The sequence below is a fragment of the Culex pipiens genome, chromosome 3, assembly GCF_016801865.2.
Source record: "Culex pipiens pallens isolate TS chromosome 3, TS_CPP_V2, whole genome shotgun sequence".
Lineage (NCBI taxonomy): Eukaryota > Metazoa > Arthropoda > Insecta > Diptera > Culicidae > Culex > Culex pipiens.
This window is the reverse complement of record NC_068939.1, coordinates 1,712,726-1,735,340: the sequence shown is the minus strand read 5'-3', so window position 1 is coordinate 1,735,340 and position 22,615 is coordinate 1,712,726. Positions and strand designations below refer to the sequence as shown.

At 40.8% G+C, this 22,615-nt stretch overlaps 1 protein-coding gene across 8 annotated transcripts in view; it reads right to left on the bottom strand.

Annotated features, from left to right (window-relative positions):
- The window catches only part of LOC120423007 (transcription initiation factor TFIID subunit 4), a 28,478-nt gene that overhangs the window by 5,023 nt on the left and 840 nt on the right, over positions 1-22,615 (bottom strand). For 2 of the 8 annotated variants that reach the window (XM_039586630.2, XM_039586637.2), the window contains exons 2-8: positions 19,960-21,045; positions 15,000-15,134; positions 11,043-11,210; positions 10,357-10,611; positions 7,115-7,684; positions 6,937-7,050; positions 6,528-6,875 (exon numbers count right to left, since the gene is read on the bottom strand). In XM_039586630.2, coding sequence (XP_039442564.1) covers positions 6,528-6,875; positions 6,937-7,050; positions 7,115-7,684; positions 10,357-10,611; positions 11,043-11,210; positions 15,000-15,134; positions 19,960-20,745 — 2,376 coding nt within the window. In that variant the 5' untranslated portion in view covers positions 20,746-21,045. The remainder of the gene's footprint in view (positions 1-6,527; positions 6,876-6,936; positions 7,051-7,114; positions 7,685-10,356; positions 10,612-11,042; positions 11,211-14,999; positions 15,135-19,959; positions 21,046-22,615) is intronic. The other 6 variants (XM_039586631.2, XM_039586632.2, XM_039586633.2 and 3 more) reach the window with 6 other exon arrangements.

Below are 22,615 nucleotides of genomic sequence, written 5' to 3'. Positions count from 1 at the left end.
TCATAAATGTTTATGGAGCAGTTTACCGAAACCAAAACAATGATTCACGAAATGCGCACCGACCTCAACAAGAAAATCGAAACCATCAAAACTGATCTGGAAGGTAAACTTGAGGCTGTGTCCAAAGACATAACTTCCCTCCGGTCCGATTGCGCTACGAAATTCCTGCAGACCGATGCCAATGTTGACGCCCTAAGCGATCGTCTTGATGGTGTCTCCCACGCGATCGACAGTTTGGAAAGGTGTGACGACTTGATTGTCAGTGGGGTACCGTTCGTTGAAGGTGAGGATCTGCCAGCTTACTTCACGGCGATGCTGAAGCATGTCGGACTGGACGGTAGTGTCCCCCCGTCGGTGGATATTCGGAGGCTGTACTCGCGGTCACCAAACGGAAGCGACGGAAGTTTCATCAAAATCCAGTTCGCCCTGAGAAACGCCCGTGACGACTTCTACTACGCTTACCTGGGGAAACACGACTTGAAGCTTTGCCACCTGGGAATCGACTCTACTCGCCGTGTGTACGTGAACGAGAGCCTCACCGATGCTGCGCGAAAGGTCAGAGCCGCTGCCATACGCTTGAAGAAGGACGGGAAGCTGTCGTCGGTGTACACCAAGCGCGGGGTAGTCCATGTGAAAAAACTTCCAAACGCGAACCCTGTCGCTGTATTGTTGGAGGACCAGCTTCGTCAACTCGCTAGTTAAGTCGAACTTTAACCGTTCCTTTTGATGTTTATTGTAATTGTAATTCTTATTATTGTATTGTGAATTTGTATAATTTTGACCGAAGATTGTTTATGACAAAAACCAAAAAAAGTCTGTTGCTTGTCTTTTCAGCCCTCTAAAAGTTGCTTCCCCCAAAATGCCACTGTCAACAAACCGCACCCTGACGAACATTCCTGCAGCCGTAATGCATGCCGTTCTTGCCCCCGGGAAACTCAACATCTGCCATGGCAATGCACAGAGTTTATGTGCTAGGAAGGGTACTAAGTTGGATGAAATCAAGAGCAACCTACAGGATTCCAAAGTCACCATCGCCTGCTTTACCGAATCCTGGCTGACAACAAAGAACTCTGATCGCAGCATCGCTATCCCTGGGTTTGCGTTCCTCCGATGTGACAGGAAGTACTGTCGAGGTGGCGGAATCGTTATCTACTTCAAGGAGCACGTGGGATGTAAAGAAGTCTTCCGGATCGAGCCAACTGAACAATCTGCAGACAAAACAGAATGTTTAGCCTGTGAGCTGCGTTTTGGATCGGAAAAAGTTTTGCTGGTGGCTGTCTACAACCCCCCTGGGAACGACTGCACTGATATTCTCGCTGAGAAATTGGACGCTCTCATCGGCAGCTTTGAGTACGTTGTTCTGATTGGCGACTTCAACACAGACCTGCGCAAACCAAGCAACGAACGCGCCCGACTTGAGTCATTGATGAGTACGTTTGCCCTCGCCTCTGTTGGAGAAGAGCCGACGTTTTACCACCGTCACGGGTGCTCTCAATTGGACCTGCTCCTATCCAGTTGCTGTGAAAAAGTCCTGCGTTTCAGTCAAGTCGCCTTTCCCGGACTTTCGACGCACGATCTCATATTTGGTTCGCTGGACTTTGACGTTCTCCCTCCAGTGCGAAGCAATACATACCGGGATTATGTACACTTCAACGCTAACGATGTCGAGAACGAAATAAATTCTGTTGATTGGTCCGAATTCTACAACCTTCACAATCCCAATGCGTTGCTCGACTTTTTCAACAGTCATGTTAAACGGATTCATGACCAATGCATTCCACTTCGCACCTGCTCCAACCGTAAGAAACTCAACCCCTGGTACAACAACGAGATTAAAAGGTCGATGCTGGAACGCGACATGGCGTACGACGACTGGCGCAGGGCTCCGCCGGAACGTAAGACTTTGGCCCACTTACTATACAAGACGCTGAGAAACAAAACTAACGCACTTGTCGACAGAGCCAAATCCCAACACACTACACGATTCCTGGACAGCACACTTACAGCCAAGACCCTTTGGAAACGTGTGCGCAGCATTGGCGCAGCAAAGGACAAAACGCCAGCCGTATGCAGTTTTCATCCAGACGACGTAAATCGCACTTTTCTGTCGAGTTTTACCGCCAAGGACGTTCCAAGACGTTCCGGAGCTGCAACTACTTTCCGTTTCTCGTTCAGGACTGTTCAGCAATGGGAGGTGGTGAACGCCATCTGTGACATCAGCTCCAACGCTACGGGACTGGATGGTTTACCTATCTGCTTCATAAAAATAATTTTGCCACTTGTGATTCGCCAAGTAACGTACCTGTTCAACAAGGTGATTGAGACATCGATTTTCCCCAGTTTTTGGAAGCAAGCAAAGGTGCTACCTCTACGAAAAAAGCCGCACATCAACACCATCCAGAACCTCAGACCGATCAGCATCCTGTGCTCCCTGTCAAAGGCTCTCGAAAAGCTGTTGGAAAAACAAATGTCGTGCCACCTTAGTGAAAACAATCTGCTTTCACCTGTCCAAGCCGGGTTTCGCAAAGGCCAAGGGATCCAAACTGCTGCGGTACGCGTGTACGACGAACTAGCCGCTATCGTGGACAGGCGGGGATCTGCTGTTCTGCTGCTGTTGGACTTCTCCAAAGCGTTCGACACGATACCCCATGGCAAACTTTGCGCAAAGTTGGAGACGCAATTTTACTTCTCTGGACCTGCTGTGAACCTTGTTGCGTCATATCTCGATGGACGAACTCAAACCGTTTTTTGCGACGACCAGTGTTCCGACAGCGGCGAAGTTTCATCCGGCGTTGCTCAAGGGTCGGTGATCGGTCCATTGCTGTTTTGCTGTCACGCCAACGATCTCCCCACGGTTTTAAAACACTGTTCCATACAAATGTATGCCGATGACGTACAGCTGTTCGTTGGACGGAATGGGCCATGCGCTCGCGAGCTCGTCAGAATGGTGAATGAAGACCTCGCTAGCATTCACGAGTGGTGTGAGCGAAACAAGCTTGTGGTGAACCAAGCAAAAAGTAAGGCGTTATTTGTGAAAGGTGGCCGACGTAACGTTGCTCCCACCAGCTCGCTCCCAAGTCTTCAGTTAGACGGTGAGCGAATAGTATGGACCGAGTCGGCAAGCAATCTGGGCTTTGTTTTTCAAGCGGATCTCCAGTGGGACGGACTTATCCACCAGCAGTGCGGCAAGATATACGCAGGACTACGTACTCTCTACAGTTCCGCGAGAGCCGCGCCTGTAGCAACCAGACTGAAGCTGTTTAAAGCACTCCTTCTCCCACACTTTCTGTTCGGCGACCTTCTTTACGTCAAGCCCACCGCCGGAGCAATGGATAGATTGCGAGTCGCACTCAACAGCTGCGTGCGATTCGTTTACGGCCTGAACCGGTACGCTCGTGTAAGCCACCTCCAGAAATCCTTAGTTGGCTGCCCGCTGGATAGACTGTTCCCTTACCGTTCCTGCCTCTTCATCCGGAAACTGTTCACAACGCGCTCCCCACCACTACTGTACCAGAAACTAGTACCCTTCCGAGGCCGTCGCCAGCAAAACCTGATCCTTCCTCGAAACAACACGTTGGCCTACGCGAGTTCGCTGTTCGTCAGGGGTGCGGTATACTGGAACATGCTGCCTGCTGAACTGAAGCGAACGACTTCGGAAGCAACTTTTAAGAGCGGCTGCTTGGCTTTCTGGAACCGACCGCAGCCGTAGTAAGCGTGTGTAACCACTGTCGCGCCCGGAGGTCCCGGGGCCCCCCTAACCACAAGCTATAGGAAGAGTGGCATAGGGACAACCCTCCGGCTCCTCCGGGGTGCCTGGTAGACACGACACGCCAGCTGAAAAATCCACGGAGGTGCTCAAGTGACCCGGGGCCCCCCTAACCACAAGTTACATGAAGAGTGGAATAGGGACAACCCCCCGGGCATTTGAGCCCCCTGGATGAGGTCGCATAAGGGGCAAACCCCCATCCCCTCGGACGAACCCTGGACTACGCTGGAATATCAACGCTGAGACGAGAAAAGGCGAGACGACAACGAGAAAGACGACATCATCCTGGGGAGAACCCGTAAATTTAGTGTAGTTTTCTTTTTAATTGTATTTTAAACGTAATGACACCGGAGGTAGCAATTTAAAAAGGTGTAATCCTTACGCTGCTGTATTTAATAAATAAACAATAAAACAACAATAATCCATACCATCAGATCTTCATAATTCAGGGCATTTATGTGCTTATAACTTTTGATAGGGTTGTCAGATCTTCAACGTTTTAGGCTCATTGGAAAGGTCTTTTGATTACTTATCTAACGACAAGTCACATGATAGATCCGGACAATGTTTTCATCGAAATATATGAGATCCGCCCCCAAAAAAGTTCATAAATAACACTTAAGTGCTTATAACTTTTAATAGGGTCGTCAGATCTTCAATCTCTGGAACTCGTTGGAAAGGTCTTTCGAATATCTTTCTGAAAATGTATAACATGACGGGGTTTCTTACAAAAAACCACCCTTTTTACATTCTTCCGGACTTGTGTTAAAATCGTTTTTTAGCATAACGTTTGAAGTGCTTAACTAAACTTTATAATTTTCAATAGCGACTTATGGGACCCTAAGGCGGATCGAATGACACCAAAACGGTCCATATCGGTTCAGCCAGTGCCGCACAGAATTTGATTCTGAGTCGATACGTATACGTGAAGGTGAGTCTAGGTGGTCAAATTAAGAATTTTGTTTTTCGAGTGATTTTATGGCCTTTCCTTAGTAAGGTTCGAAACCCGTGGCGGACGCTTTAAAATTCATTCTGTAAATATGGGTATCCCGCACCGTCGCTCCGTGCCGCATTTAAACACTTAGGAGCCCAGGGCGGCGAAGTCCTTGTAGTTGAAAGGAAGCACTAGTGGTTGGTATTAGTAATAGTGGCCGACAGGTATAAAGTCAACTTCGTTTTCGTTAGGGTAAAATTGTCCGAAGAATTCGACAGTGCAGTTCGTTTTCCGATTCGATCCCTTTTTATGAGAAAAGCATGACACTTAAAAATTATTGATTAAATTTATCAATGTTTTCATGATTTTAGTTGAACAACATTTAAAACTTAGATTTTTTTAACTGCTTCTTGAAGTACTTTGCTCAGTATTGTTCCATACCGTTCCGTTTGTATTCGTGTTTCAAAATCAGCAAAAAAAATCGCCTTTCGTAGATACGATGATACAAGAATGTATCATCTTTTCAGATGTCGCAGAACAAAAGTTTATATACAAAATATAGTCTTTAACAGTGCCGTTTTGTTGCTTTAGTACACGTTATCTACTCTTAGAGGTTACTTGCATAAACATAATGTAGAATGCTTATTTCATGAAACACATGTGAAACTTTAGTGCGCATTTATCCTACCTCGATTTGCGATTTGGAAACAACAACTATCATAATTACATGACAATCAGCAGAGAGAAATTTAGTGTTTTACCACATTTGGGGTGGGGGCAAAAAGGGAGGATTGTTTTGAAATTAGGATATGAACGAAACACATCCAACTATGAGTTACAAAATAGGCTTTTAAAAATATGGTTAAAAGTTTCATGCAGATTAACGTGATAGGCAAAGGCTATACAATAAAAATAAACCGAAAACAACAGCAAAAAAGAGAGAAAAAAAAAACGCGAGCAATTTCATTAGTTTGCTTTTCCGCTTTCCGAAAATCCATCACCAAACTAAACAAAACAGGTTAACCGATTTCCATCTGGTCCGACGAGCCAACTCTGCTGGTGTTAATTCGCGCTTTTTGTTTAGGTTTTTATTAGTGTAAAAAGAAGTAATAATTATAGTAAGTATAAATACAGTCAAATGATTAAACAACGAACCGATCGCATGCAGTTTTTTTATATTCAAGTACGAAAGAGGAGGCGAAAATAAACGTTTCAAACTGAGTGTTTCCGTTTAGTGTTCAGCGCAGCATCAGCAAGTAACAGCAATTAATAATAGTCGAACTCCGCAATGAAAATACTGAAAATTTAAACTTGTAAAGCCGGGGAGGGCGGGGAGCATTCTACCATCTAATATTAAACTCTACTATTATGGAAGAAAGAGAGAGGGAATTATAAATACAGCTAAAAAAAATACAACTTTGATTACATTAGCTAGGCAAAACAACTCTACAAGATAAAATAAGCACAAGCATCAAACTTCAACTCCAACTTTCTTTTCGTTTCTACTAGGAATTTGCTGACTGTTTTATTTGGAATCGTTTCAAGCTCGCCAAAAGTGGATTAAACAGAAGTTCCAAACACAAACAGCAAAAAATAAAAAATACAAATAGAATATTAAAGTAAAGAGAGATAGAGAGAGAGGTACCAACCGATAATAAATATGGAAAGAAAATTATACAAAACAGTGTAACAAACACCGGAAAAGATGCAGGAATTTGGTAAAACTAAATTTCTCTAGATTCCTGCTGAATGTGTGCGCTCGCGAGAGGGAGAGAGAGAGAATGAGAGAGAAAGGGAAAAAGGAGGTGGCCACAGTGCGGTACTCACCGGTAGCAGCGCCGGCGGCGTCGTCGAGATCGTTTGCGGCAGTTGTTGGCTCGTCTGCACGATGGTCGTGTGGCCCACGGTCGTGCCGGCGTTTGGCCGGATCTGCTGGGCGGTGATGTGCCGCGGGCCGCCCGTCATCGTGGTCGTGAGGTGGGCCTGCTGCTGCTGGTGCTGTTGCTGGAGTGGCGTTTGTATCCGCACCGGAGTGGCCGGCCGGATGGTCGTTTGACCGACCCGGTTCACCGTGGGCATTCCGGACTGCGTCGTCAGCATGCGGATCTGCGTTTGGCCGTGCATGCCGGGGGCGGCCTGCGAGACCAGGGTTTGCGTGACCGGCCGGATCTGGGCCTAGAATGGAAGAATCAGTACGAGGTCGTCACCTACTTTTTAGGATCGCCGGTCAACTTACGGGAATTTGCGTCAGAGGCGAACCGGAAAAGGCTACGTTGGCGGAAGGTGGATTGATGCCCTCGATCGTGATCTCTTTCGTGACGAGCGATTGGCGCAACAGGGGGAGACTTTTCTGCAAGAAGGAAAGAAATTCGAGTTAATCGAGGAGCTCACAGAATAGCAACTTTGGGACAAACCTTGAGGAAGCCAATCAGGCACGGCTGCGGGCTGGCGTTGAGTAGTCGCTCGAGCCGCTCGCAAAACTCCTCCGGCTCTACGTTGGCGTCGACCAGCTCCTGGATCAGCGTCCGGACGTTCTTCTCGACCGGCTTCGGTTCCCGCTTGGACAGTTCGATCAGGTTGGTGAGAAATTTCCTGCATTTTTCTTTGGTATTATCTAACGAGTTTCGCTGCTGCGCGGTTTGGCCACCGGTCGTGGTCGTTACGACGACGGTTTGGGTCGCGGGTTGTTGTTGAGGTTGCTGCGGTTGATGTTGGCTGGTCACGACGGTCTGCTGTTGCTGCTGGGGTTGCTGGGTGGTCACGACCGTGGGCTGTCCGGTTGCTAGGACGGCGTTCGCCGGTGACTGGCCCGTTGAGATGGTTATGTGCTGCTGGGCGGCCAACGCCGGAACCGGTGCCACCGAAGCCACCGGCGTCGATTGCGTCGTCACGTAACTCGTCGGCGTCGTCGTGATGGATTGAGAATTGACGATTATCGTGCCGGTGCCGGACGAGTTGGGCTGCTGGGACAATTGGTGAGAAAACTGTGAAAACTTTACTCGACTTGTCGTTGCGGGTGACACACGGGGTTGCTTACAGCGGCTAGGACTAACAAACATTCGAAACTCATAAGGGTCGATAGAACAGAAAACTCTGCAACTCAACAGGAGAAACAAAATGTGGAAGCAATTCGTCACTTCAGCAAACATAACTCATAAACATAAAACTTCTTCACTGCTCTACCGTTGGTTTTTTATTCTATTGCATCGAATCATCTTCGCGCTAAACTCAACGTGGTGGGCCTGGCCGCGGATACGCTAGCGCCACTAGTGGCGGATAGCAACAATTTTTATACTACTTTTCAGCGTGAATTTATTTTGCGGAAAAAGTTCTGGTACGAAATGTTTAACATAGTTGTAGAGCAGCGTTGGAAAATATATTGCAAACAGTAAACATAAAGAGGCACAAATTACAGGGTGGCCACTCAAATCCCATTTTCAAATTCCAAATTTGATATGTTGAAGTATTTTTCAATTTAGGTATTTTTAATTTGTTAGTCGAGTTCAAAATGTGACCTCATTTTATAGTTTGAAGGAAACACATTTTCTTTAAATTTAAAATATCGCCAGTAAGTTTTTTTGTGATACTAGTTAAATAACCTTTTCTTCATTATACCACTGAAAAAAAATTTCATAGTTTATGTTATGAACATAACAGCTGTTTTTTTTCTAAATGATATCCCAAATGTTTTGAAAGTTGTTATTAAAGAAGTACTAAATTTTCTTCCACAAGAGCTTCAAGGAAAAAAATTGGATTTTAGGATGCGATGTTATAAATTCTGTATCATTCTTCAGAGTAGGCGAATCTCTTCGTGCTCTTCGGCAAAGCTGTTTTTGTAGCATGCAATTATTTGCAAAATGACTAAAAAATGGCAAACAAACGAGTGGTTCTTCGCAAATCGACTTTTCTTTGTATTTGTTTTTATTTGGATGAAACTTTGTCCATTGATATTCCCTATGTCAAAAAAGTCATAAGTTTTACCATACAAGTCTCCATACAATTTTGGGGGCTGGTCTTACAAAAAGGGTATGTCTTGAGAAGGGCTTTTCAGATCGATTTGGTGTCTTTGGCAAAGCTCTAGGTTATGATCAGGTTTTTTTTCAGAAAATTAGGTACACGAAAAAAAACATTTTTGAGATTGAAAGTTGAATTCCCAAAACGTTTTTTTTTTATTTCTGAAACTTTTTGATATGTTTTAGGGGACTAACAAAGATATCTTGTTAGACATAGTGCGTTATCGTAAAAAAACTGGTGACGATGGCGATGATAGGAATAAATTTTCATGTTTTAGGTGTTTTGAGCCTAGAAAAAAAATCTTGAAAGAGAAGCACATCTTAAAAAAAACATTATTTTAAAGCTGAGAAAATATCTTGAAAATTTCTCTCTGGAACTTAAGCATCTGAGATACAGCCTCACAAAGAGCTCGAATCGATGAGAATTAATTTATTTAAGTGTCACCCTGTTATTTTCAACCCACGATATCTCGGAAACTATTGGTTCTATTTTCAATGTTAAAAATTCAAATTATTGCGATTTTTTTTAATCTCGTGAATATAAATATATTTATTTTGTAGCATTTTTTTTTGTTTTTTCCGTGCTCTATTTTTCTGTAAAGTTCTAATTATAACCTACAACTTTGCCAAAGACACCAAGTCGATCAGAAAATTCCTTCTCAAGATACAGAATTTCATACATTTATTAATCCAAAATCATTAGAAGATTTGTATGGAAAAAATTAATGATGCAAAATTACTTTTTGTGGCATAGAGAATACATAAACATAGTTTCATCCAAAATCCAAATGTGGTTCAATGAGTAATTCGAAGAATGTTCCGAAGGAGGTTTCTCTGTACCAACATTTGTTTCTTTGTTACTTTACGGTTTTAAGGAAAGAAATTATCAACATCAATGCTAGAAATGCAAATCAGGTTTATTATACGAATTATTTTATTATCTAAATATCGCCTTATTCATAGTGGTCATGTCTGTGACATAACCTCTTATGCCTTTTTCTTTGGCAAAAGAATCGATTTCTTTGGAAAAAATAAGAGATAATTCTCAAGCAATTTTTTTCGAATGTTCTTGGTTATTTCGGCAAAGAAAAAGAGGTTATGTCACATACATGACCACTATGACAAAGACGATATTTAGTTAATATAATAATTCGTATAAGAATATTTATGTGCAATATTTTATATTAAATTGTTAGATTTCTGTAATATCAAGCTTTTGAAAATGTTTAAAATGATTGACGTAAACTTCCGTTATTTTTGATTCCCGACTTTTCCGATTCCCCGACTTGAGTGGCCAACCTGGGCACAAACAATCCATGCTCGTAGCCGTCAAATAAACGATAAAATTTTCAAACTTGAAGAAACCATAAGAAGCATTTGGTGATTTTTTTTTTTCAAAAAATAATGAACAATAAAGCAAATATCGATACAGTTTGTACATTTCTTTCGACGAAAACAAAAAGTTTCCAATCAAATCAAGAAATAAAGCCAAACTAGAAGAGAGAGAGAGTATAAGAAGAAAAGAGTAAAAAAACATCGGAACGTGGCCAACCAAAAACACACAAAATAAGTAGAAGGGAGGGACGGGGCGGGGGTGTGTGTGTGTAAATGGTCGGGCCTTGTCCCTGTTATTGGGTAATTACATTTTGCTTCTGTTTCACCTGTTGCGTGGTGACAATGGTCTTGCGGAGGGCTAATGGAGGACCGGTAAACCTACTTACAGCTGGCACTGTTTGCAACCGTATCGTCTGGTTGGCCCCGGACGTCGCGGTCAGATTCGCGGGCGTGATCTGGGCCCCGCTCGGGGCCGGTCCGATGCGCAGCAGCTGGAACTGGCCCTGCTCGTTCTTCAGCAGCAGCGTCGAGCCCGGCTGGCCTTGAAGGGCACTTAGTGTGATCTGTCGTGGATTCGCCGGAGGAAGAAATTTTAATTAGTATCTTTTATTCACTTGATTGATAATTTACACAAAAACAAATAAAACAAAGTATGTATGACAAAACAACTTAACAATCATGAGTTAAAATAATCGTGCAAAACAGTGGTGTTAATTGATTAATTAATTCGGGTAGAATCAAACCAAACCAACAGAGAGAGAGTCACATCACAGTTTGGGGGAGAAATTTTTGTTTGTTTCTTGCATAGATTCCATTCCGTTAATTAATCAATGCAATGCGCGATGCAACTGCAGAAAAAAATGCAAATTATGAAAAGAAAGAGAAAGAAAACAAAAGTATGACAAAACTACTCGAAACAATGAATGAATGAACAAAACAAAACAAAACTAACAAGATGAATGAGAGAGTGAGAAAAAAGAGAGAAGATTCTTACAGCGTTTGCATTTGGTGGTCTAGTACTAGTAACTATTTGCTGACTACCGATAACAACTCTAGGTGAGACAGCGGCAACAGTTTTGGGCTGTGCTTGCGAAGGTGGTGCGCCAGGTCTAACATTTACAATCTGTACACCGGCCGGCAGGCCAACAATGTTCTGGGTGGCCTGGGTTGTTTGCGTTGTTGTTGTTGTTATTACATTGTAGGATTATAGGGAGCGAGCGTTTTTTTAAGATTTAGGATATTTTGTTGTGTGAGTAATCGAAGATAGCGCAAAAGTACCAGGGAGCACACGATTTGGATTGTGTTTTTGGAAATAAAAAAAAAAAGAAAAAAATACCAGTTGTGAAACCTTGCAATTGTTTATATTGTTATCTAAAAGGGATGCGATCGAAATTGTCGATTGTATGAATGACTAGGAATGTTAGGATATTAGCTGATATTAGGAAAAGGATTCAAAAACTACTGTGATTTAAACAAATCTGTGGGTGGAGGTGAACTAAGAAAGTTTTTTTTTTATTTGTGGGAATTTTCAAGGAATGTTAGGATACATAGGATAAAGGTTGGAATAATATTGCATAGCAAAATCACGACCTTTTCTCAGTATAGGGGAAACATGCCCATTTTAAGCCTAATAAGCGGTCGTGTTTGAATGATGCTGGATAATCTGGATTGTTCCTTGAAATTCACTAAAACCAAGTACACCAACGAGTAGAGCAACTTTTTGTGAACATTTCTGTTTATTTTCACTTTTATTAAAAGTTATGCTATTAAAATATTTCAAAAATGCATTCTAATCAGTCGAGTGCATTGGGCCACGCCCATTTTTCTATTTTAAGCTTAGTTCTTTTTTTCTACCAGCGCACTTTTGGGACTAAGCAGACCAAAATTGATGAAATTTTAAGCGAACACTCACGAAAAGTAGCATTTAAAGCGAATGGTTCCTGGCAACACTTGCTCACTCCAACAGGCGCTGCACCAGCATGTTGGTATTGTTGGTGGCCACCCTTTGCTCTTTATTTGCCTTCGCTTCTCGCTCGGTTTTCTTCAGCCTTCGATTGGAATGGGTGTTTCAAAATTCAAACGTCAGAAGACTTGGCGCGTTTGTTTTTTTGATGGCGCTTGCTAATTATTTACATATTTTGGGATTATTTTTCAAGTGAGTGACTAACTAATGTGCAAAAGAACATGTTGCCGGTAGTTGGAAGCAATTTTATAACTTAAGCGATTTGAAATCGTTAGCGCAAGTGAAAAAATGCTGATGGCGACTTTCGTTAAGCAGTTAACCTCTGATCTTGCGTGTGGATGTGTGTGCCACCAAAATGATGAGAAATGGTCTCGCAAAATAGAAATTATGATCAAAAGTGCATTAAATTTGATCTTTTTGGCCAGTAAATGGCATAAATTTATGTGCTTACTCGAGGCGGTGCTGTTGCTGGCAAGTAAAAAGTATATTTCCCCTAGTGTAACTATTATTAGTTGTTAGAATGTTTTGCGTCCGCCGCAGGATTCGAACCGGTGATCACTGAATTGTTTTTCCAGTGCTCGATCTGGTTGATCCTAATAGGCGGACGACTTTCGAATATCGATCTATTAATATAAACTGTACAAAAAAACCGAACCTGCCCAGGAACGACTGATATTCATCCAGATTTGTCTAAAATTACACAAATAATTTTTTTACGATACCATTTAAATCCCATTTTTGTATTCCCGGGTTTTTTTCAAAACCTCAAATAATAGAAATTTCTAGCAAAAAAAAATGAAATCGAGAACTGTTTATGAGAAAGTAAACATCTGCCACCGCAGATGTAAAAAAATTAAAGATTTAAAAAAATACAGTCCAGAGTCGATTATCCGAAGGTTTATATGAGACTTCGAATAATGGAATCACGAACGAAATTGTTTTTGCTTAAACATCAAATTCGAGTTTTGCGACCTCATTTTAGTCAAATTGCCTATTAAATAAAAAAAAAGTTTTTTTTTTCAATTTTCCATCACCGCTATTTTGATCGCCATCTTGGATTCAAACATTCTAAATCACTTTAGAGTAGTTCAAGGGTTTTACTAAAGCTCGACAATCAAAAATAAGACAACGAATTTTTTTTTGTGATTTGATTATCCAAAGTGAAATTTTGCGAAGGCCTCCGGATAATCGAGTCTGGACTGTATATTTATAAGAAAACTATAAACATTAAAATAAATTTAGGAATCGAACAGTGCCGAGGGACAAAAACATTAAATACAAATTTGTACCAGCCTTTAAAAAAACATTTCTTTAAATATATGAAAAAAAAATCAGAAAACTAAAAAAAGTTGAATACAGTTTCACAAACTCAAAAAAAGTTCAATAAAAGTAAAAAAACGTTGCTCGAAAATCGTAGAATTTAGAATAACCACAACATTCAAAATAAACACATTGATTTTGGGCTGACATTCTGAAATTTTCATTTCAAAATTTTTTATTTTATAAATTTTGAAATTTATAATTTATATTTTTTTTTAATTTTTAAACATTTGTTTGAGTAAATTTTATGTCTGCTTTGGGATTTTTTTAAATTATTTTTACTGATTTGTTTTTTTTATATTTTGATTTTTTTGACATTAGTCCAACAAACATCAACAGAAATTAAAAAAAAAACTAAAATCAAAAAATGAAAACTTCTTAAGTCTACAAATGCAAAAACAAAAAAAAAATATTAAAAAATTTCTCCGAAAAGCGAATTTAAACTTTGCCTCCGGCATTTATATTAGGCAGGACCGAACAATGCCTAATAACCTCGGAACTTGACCGCCAGGTTCTCTGCTATTATGAAATGGGCCATTGGACGCAGCGAGAGGGCTAACACAAAAAAAAAACGAGCCTGATACAAATTGTCCATAATTTCGCTGCCGGTCAGAGAATCCATTTTCAAAATGACATATTTCTAACATTTTTAAAATGTTTTTCCGAGAAAATGTATTTCAAAGTATTGATAAAACCAAATTTTCGATCAATTATTATTTCGACCATAGAAAATTGTTCTCGATTTTGCTATGCACCCTTAACGAAAATTGCCAAAGTGAACCTCCGAGTCCTGTCCGCGGCGTGATTCATTCGCATTCGTTCGATGTTCCTCCGGCGGCGAGCAGAATCAGAATGAGAAGAACCAAAGAGAAACGAACGAACGCCTCTTCACAGGTGATCGCGCCAACCACACACAAATCCAGCCAGCATGTCAATGACCCTATTCTCACTCTCTTTGGACCCTCTCTCTCTTTTTTTTTTTTGGGAGGGTATCTGTCTGGCTGTGGCCAGATTATCACCGATACCGGTTTTTGGCTCGAAAAGGCACACGACGCGTGCCGCGACTCGTCCTAGGCGCTCTCACATTCTCTCGGCTCTCCCGGGAAACGCGATAAAACGTGTGTTTTGGTTGGAATTTTCCCAGTCAATAAAAGCGCGCGGGCTAGAATAATTACATTCAAAGAACAGCTGATCCGAAGGGACAGTCGTCACGTGGTCTGCGAGCCGTTGTGCTGGTGGTCGATTTGGTGGAAGGTGAAAGTTTCAACTATCAATTTGCGGCGTTGGCGGTCCAACCAGTCATAATCAAGTATCGACGACGAGTCTTAAAGCAACAGGTTGACCAACAAGTAGTGCCGAATGAATCACGCCGCTTACCCGGAAATCAACCTTTCACAATATCCGTTTTTTGAAAAGAGGAGGAAGGAAAATAGGGAAGGAAGCAGGAAATCTATTTACAAAACTAAGTAATCATCCACCAGACACAACACTAAGCAGCAGCTGCTTGCTCTCTAGCCTTTTTTTCTTTTTGGTAATCGGCTCAGCTGTGAGTGCGCGTGAAAGGGTGGCAGCAGCAGCAGCAGCAGGTTTGCGTGGTGAGGAGGGTGGTTAGTGTTTATCTGGGGCTAGGATACAACAGGATCGTAGAGGGGGTTAGGAGTGCGTTACCTGGTTGTTCATAGGTTTGGACATGGTGACGATTCCGGGCGCCCCGGAGTTCATCACGGCGCCGGTTTGTTGGTTCTTGATTATGAGCGTTTGGCCGCCGGGGTTACCGCCGGGGCCGGTCGCTTGGATGGTGGTCTGGAAAGGAAGGGAGAAAAATGGTAATTGGTAATTGGATCTAAGATTTATGTGGTTTACGCAAAAAAAAACAAAAGCAAAAAATATATATGTACGTACACCATCAAATTTTACGACCCACAGGTCTTTTGTGGTCTTTATTGGGGGAATTTTACAATCGGAAACGACGTTTTACTTCCCCATCCGATGGAAGGCAGGAGCATATGTGAATCGCCACGCCAGATACACAGGCACACGTTGTTTATGGATGGTCCTTAATAACCAAACTTTTTCATTTTTCCTGTAAAGGAGTACATTAGAAACATGTAGAGACCATCAAAAAAGCACTAGCAAACTCTTTGGAAATTTTGTTAACAATATCGTCAAGCAATATCAAAAAATATGTTGAAAGGTTCATTTTTAGAATGTTTATTTTTGGCCAACTAACATTCCCGTCCCTTAAAATCGAGATCTACAAACTGAAATGGCGGGCGCCGTTGGTGGCCAATGACTGTTACCTATTCGAACTGGTCTAGTTTTAGCTATCATGGCGTTGATAAGGGAAACACCACTAGATCGTCGAAGCCTATGATCAGTAGTGCTGAAAGGATGTTACGGTTCTGTTCGGCAACCATGGGTGGTCTCTCATGCTCTCATGCGCAAAACCCAACGTTTGACAATTGCCAAAATGTCAAAGTTTCCTGAAGATATCTACTATGCAACCATTTGGACAGAATTAGATTTCAATGAAAGAACCTAAGAAATAACAGCCTCCGAAAGCTTGCCGTAAGCAATGAATTTTCTCAATATAAAAAAATCCAGGGATTCCAGATTTCTACTCTCAGTTCACCTCAAAACTATTGACCAAATTTTTGCAGGATGGATGATGCAATTTTTTACTCTTAAAATTTGATTTCATTTCATTCGCCTCACACAATGAAATGCCTGCACAAAAAAAAAAAAACTTAAATTTCAACTCAATCCTTTAACTTTAAAAGTCAATGTCTACGATCCATATTGAATAAAAATGTTTTTGGACAACAGGGTCCTAAAGACCTATTTTGATTTAACATACAACAATAAAAGACATGCCAGAGAACCACATCTGTCTTCCTTGACCTGATCAAAAGTGTTAACTAACAAGCTATCGTACCCAATATATCAACAAATTTAAATTTAAACTTTATTTATTTCAAGCAAAACATATCAGCAAGTCTAAGGTTTTATATGAAAAGGGATAGGGAATCCCATAGCTTACATAGAAAAGAAAGTTGATTTTTTAAGGCTGAACATATGGTAGGTTGAATATTACCTCTTTTTGAGTAATTTTAGCTAAACAATGTTCAAAAATCTGAACCTGATAAAAATTCACAAGAAACTGATGAAAGTTCACCAGTTCCTGATGTAATATTACACTTTTTTGACACAAAATGAATAGCACCATATTTTTCTGTGTATAAGACTTTCGTCAATGGATCAACTATAATCTCTTGGAATGAGCTGTCAACTTGGCTGACAATCAAAATACTTTCTATCAAGAATGGCGATCCAATTTGTTCAAAATTATTTTTAACATTTCGATGCCGGTGTGCTCTCTTGTTCTATCTAGATAGGAATCCCATCAGCATTGTACAAGAGTGATTTATGGATTGACCCAAATCTAACGTTGTCATTATATGTAGTTTTTTTTTGTTCAGTTTAGAGTATTTTAATGTGGTGCACATGAACAATCGCAAGCATTTTTAGAATTTATTTCTCGTAATTATGGTAAATGCAAGTAATTTGACAGGTTTGATCAAATGAAATGAAAATTCTACAAGATTTACGAATAAAAGAAACATCAGTGTAAAGGACCACTCATACTTAAAATTTCTGCATTTCGAGTTTTTTTTTATATAGAAAATTCAATTTAAATGGTTTTAAAAGCCACTTAATTAAATATCACTTAAATGGTTATTACTTTTAATAGGGTTGTCAGATCTGATTAACCATCTAACGATGGGTGGCATTATGGATTCGGACATCATGTTCATCAACATTTCTGAGATCCGGCATCAAAAAAATGTATAAATAACACTTGAAGGCTTATTACTTAATATAGGGTTTTCAGATCTTCAACTTAGGCTGGTACAAATATTTTAAAAAATTTTTGTCACCCCCCCCCCCCCCTTCAAAATTGGCCCAAAAAATCAGGGGGCAAAAAAATATTTTTACAATAAACTTCAAAACTTCAATAAAAATTTAAGTGCAACCCGCTGAAATCAAATTAAAATACATTCTCCTGCGTTTAAAATCATTTTCAGCATGTTTGGGTTTATTAAAAAATCTTAAGTTTTTTTGAAAATTTTCGATGCAAAATCTTTTTTTTCGATACAATTTTTGTTTTTGTCAGATCTTAGATTTTTTGAAAACTAATGATTGCAAAACAACTGAACTAGTGTAAAATGCATTTTAAAACACTTTTTTCATTTAAATGTGAAGACTATGGCTTGTTATTTAAATTTTTATTTTATTTTTTTTGCCCCCCCCCCCTTGACCTCGGCCAGGGCCGACGGACAAAAACTTTTTTAAATATTTGCATCGGCCTTATTGGGCTCGTTGCAAAGGATTGGTAGGTAGGTTAATGAAGCTGAATTCTATCTAAAAGTTTATAGGTCAATGTTGGTCTAGCTGATCTTATTTACCGTTCCATGGATTAGATAACTTTTTAATTATTGAGTGATAAAAAGGCAACTTTAAAAAAAAATTATCAAAGAAATCTACATCACTTTTTCATTTTTGTAGTTTGCTGTTTTATTAAGTAAGTTAACTTGTTAGTTAAACTATATATTTATGTAGAGCAACACGAGAAAAGAGCGGATAAGCATTTTGACAGCTGAAACTATTTTGCAAATTCTGAACCAACAGGTAACTTTTTCACATACATCGAAATGTAAAATAATAGCTGGCCTTTTCAGCTACCTTTTAACACTGCGAGTTTTATTTACCTGTTGGCTCGGAAATTGCAAATTTGTTCTGGCTGTCAAAATGCTTATGCGCCGGAACTATTCGCAATTCGCAATTTTCAGTGTAAGAACGGGCCTTGACCGATCTTATGCACCAGGTTCCCGACGAACACGCACTGCCCTTACACCTACATCTCACCCTTGCTCTGAGTCAGTACGAGCAGCACGCTAGAACACGCTTTGAGTGTTCGTGCCAGGCATGCACACCTTCTTTTCCGGTTACGCATTTTAACTCGGCCGGGGGTGGTACATTACGTAGGGTTTGATGTAAGTATAAGCGCCTAACCATTTATAGTGTGCCTATCAACTTTCATTAAAGCAAAAACTGTTTTATTTTTAGTTTGAATTCAAAAACTTATTGTTATTTACTGTGTATTGTTTTCTCCTGAAATCTTCCCTATTGTTGAATCTGTTTATCTGTTGCTATTTCTTTTGTCGCGGTGTTTTGTTACAATTTTTGGTCCTAAGCATGTTATAAAAGTTTTTCAAAAATACAATAGTAATATTTGTGTTAATCCTTTAACCATTCCATAAATTGAGTAACGGCTCAAGTCTCACTTGTTTGAAAAAAAGAGTGAAGATTGAAAACAATAGACAGTAAAAGAGAATTTATTTTATAAAAATCAAGAATCAATAGTAAGAGAATGATGAGCGTTTTTTGAAGAATAAAAATGAGAAGCTAGATGTATTAGATGTAAAATTAGACAATAGTTAATAAATATCTCTATTTATTAACTATTTAAAACAAGCTTAGATTATACTAATGATAATTTATAGGACAGATAAAGAATTATTCACATAAATAAATTCGCAACAAAATCAAAAAAGATTAGGCGAATGATAAATAGACTTGATATTACTAGTACATTAAGGAAAAGTATATTTTTAAGGAAAAAAAAAACAAAACAAAGTTTGTTACGGCAGTATTAATTGATAGAAAAGAGTGGAAAAGCTTTGAGAGATGAGAGAATCAAAAGTTAGTAAAATTAAAATCAAATGTTGGATATTAAATAGAAGAATCAGTGAAGAATTGGAATTCAGAAGAGCAAAATAAAAATAGGAGATAGGTGGTAGCTGAGAATGAAGAGAAGAGAAACCCCGTTGTGCGATGTTTCAGGTACATCCACAGCAGTTGACTCAACATACTGCGAATCAAAACAATACCGTCTACAATCACAAATTACTTCCCTTTCCCACATTGTCGCGCCCCTTTCTTTTAGCCGTCTCGACTCTGACCCGCGGTTGGTCAAAGGTTTACGATCCGTTTCCACAGGCCACCAGCTAGGTCATCATGAAAACCAAGCCAACGTGGAGGTAAGAAAATAGGACACTTGCAAGGAACCAGAGCTATACTGTCCTGATCAAGATAATTCGGATGATCTAACAGAACTACGGATGTAGTTAGTTACGCTCCTTCCAGGATGTTCCTTACGTGGACGTCAACCGAAGAGCACGCAACAAGGTCAGTGCCATTGCATGCTCTTAGGTATCAATCCTTGGCCTGCAAAATGCTTATGCGCCGGAACTAGTAGAAAATTCGCGTTTGTTCCGAAATTATCAAATAAATCTTAAAACTGAATCAACTACATTCAAGCTTAAATTGAGAAAGAGTGGGTTTATGCTAAATGTCCATGGAGAGGTTGTTCCGACAGGAAGCTCTAGCTGATTCATTACCACGTATATGGTATGATTTTTTTTTAAGATAGAGCCATTTTTAAGCAACGCGATGAGCATCAACATCAACCAAAACAATGCCAACGAACGAACTGGTTTTCCACTCTAAACATCCAGCTGAATCACCTGACTCAAACACCAAACAGAAAGATCCCACCCCAACTTACCGTCGAAGGGGCTCGTATCAGCTGCGGGGTCGTCCCGTTCGGCAGCGCCGTCGAGGTCAGCGTCACGCGATTGTTGTTCATGTTGAGCACCGCCTGGGTTCCAGCCGTTGGCGTTCCAACACCACCGCCGCCGCCACCAGAAGCAGGATAGACCAACTTCACTGGTTCATTCTTTGGCATGTTCGTCGGATGCTGCGCGGATGGTGGCGGAGGTTGCTGCGGCTGCTGCTGTCCCGTGGCCGAAACCACGAGCTGATTGCTGATGATGTTGATTCCGCCCGAGGACGGAACCGACGAGGACGAAGTGGTAATCAACGCCGGGGGCGTCGAAGGTGGCGCGAATCCGGTGGCCGAAACGGTAATATTCTTCCCGAGGACCACGGTCGTAGCCCCGGAACCTACTACAGTGCCACCGCTGCCGCTGATGACGTTTTGGCCACCACCGCTTGTGGCAAAGATAAAAGTTTTACTGTTATTATTGTTGGTCGTGGTGCTGTTGTTGTTGTTGTTCATAACATTGGGTACGATTTCACCATTGGCAACACCATGATTGCTGTGTTTCTGATTCTGCACTGAACTATAAATGGGGGTCGCAGCTCCATTTGACACAATTGCACTTGTTAAACTGGTTCCACCGTTTCCGAACTCGAAATTTTTACCGACTTGTTGCACCGGGGTCCCGCTCGATTGGTCCAACTGATTTTCCAGCGTTCCGACGATCGCACTCACCGCAGATTCATCGACATCTGATTGAAGAGCTTCCTCCAAAAAGTTGGCAGACGCCATTTTCTGTCGAAGTGACACTGCCCATTTTTGTTCGAACGCAGTTGCGTTGCTCGAACAAAACTGTCAACATTGCGATGCTGCTGTTCGAAAATGCTTATCGGCGGGAAAGCTGCTGTTCGGTCCCAAAACACTATTTTTCAATGAATTTTCACCACGCACGCACTACTGACTTCCATTGATTGGTTCCGGGTCGCACAGGTAAGGTAAGTTTTACGATTTTCACTGTTTTTTCACGATAAAAGCATCCTCTTCTTTGGCTGACAGGCGGTTTTCGAAAAGCTGCTGCAGCGCCACGTAGCGCTAGAAGAGAGAAGGTAAACATCAACATAATTTGACATTTCACTGTATTGACGTAGGACTACGACTTGATTGCTCTGGAAAATGATGTTTGTTCTGTTTCGTTTCGTACCCCGAAATTGTAATACTAAATTTTGTTAAATTTTTTAAAATGGGCAAAAAATACAGCGTTAATGATTTTTACGTTAAGGTCCAGTCCATTTGCATTTGAACATGATACATGAAACAAGAATGAAAAATAATTTAGTGTTCAGATTACAATCAGACCGGTAAAATACAACGTTCTGTATTAAAAACCATAAGGGAAATTCTCCAATGTTTGACAGGTTAGGCACTCGCCCCTAACTTCATCAAATTTGATAATTTTCACTATTCAAACAACTTATATTGTATTTTTTATCAATAGAAACCCGCTTGCTTACTGTTCTCGTGAATATGGTTTCAATACATTTTTCATTCGACAAATAAAAATCGAAATTCACCATTCATACGATAACAGCAATTTTTTCGTGTGAATTTGATTTTATAATTTTATTGGGCATTTTCAGCAGAACACCAAACTTCCAGAGAAATTCTCATTTCGTACATAAAACTGGGTTGTTTCTCCCTCGCTGGCATCGCTGACATCACCACCACGCTACACACCCACACAAACATATCATCACGTTGTTGCACAACACACGAACACACATGCACCGTCCATTCACATTCACATTCGAGATTCATGCACTGAACGAATAATCCCGAATGAGCCTATTTTGTCTCGCTCTTTAATACACGAGAGTGGCCTTCCTTCTTGCTCACAACGCACTCTCAAACCGTTCGGAGCGATGCAATCTGCTCAAGAGCACTCGAGTTTACTCTTCAAATACATGTACGCACACTTGTATGCTAACCCTGGACAATTTTACATAATCACAAGCCGGTTCAGTGTGTTGGACGTTCAACGCGCGAATCAACAAACGAATTTATTTCGCAGTAAAACTACGTTAAAAAGTCTTTTAAAACTGTTTAAAAAGTATGATTACAATCTGTATAGCTTTCAATAAAGTAACGACATCACATTGCTTTGAGAAGAATAAATTTGATTTTTTGTTTAATTTCAGGGATAAATAACTGCACTAAAAATCACAAACTTCTTGCAAAACATGACCACTTATACACTTCACGGAAAAACCCCGTAACAGGCGCACGCAGCATTCAATCTCACAAATACACCCACAAAGAGAGTGGTTTTATCTCGCACATCAAGCATAACACAGAGATTGAGCTCTTCCTACTCAAAGAGAAGCAAAAACCGCCAGCTTCACACACTCGCAGTGGAGGAGGACTTCCTTCCAGCTCGGCCCGTTGGCGGCGGAGGAGCCCTCTTTTACTTCCATCGCAGTAGTCGTCGATACCGCACACACTCGTCGTCACTACGAGAGAGGGGAACCAACACTCGAAAGAAGTGAGAAAAAAAAGAAGGTGGCAGCAGGCGGCGAACGAGGCACGGCACACAAACCACACAAAAATCAATCGATTTCTTCCCACTGCCAGCCACGCACTTTGAAAAATGAATCTCTTCCTGTTT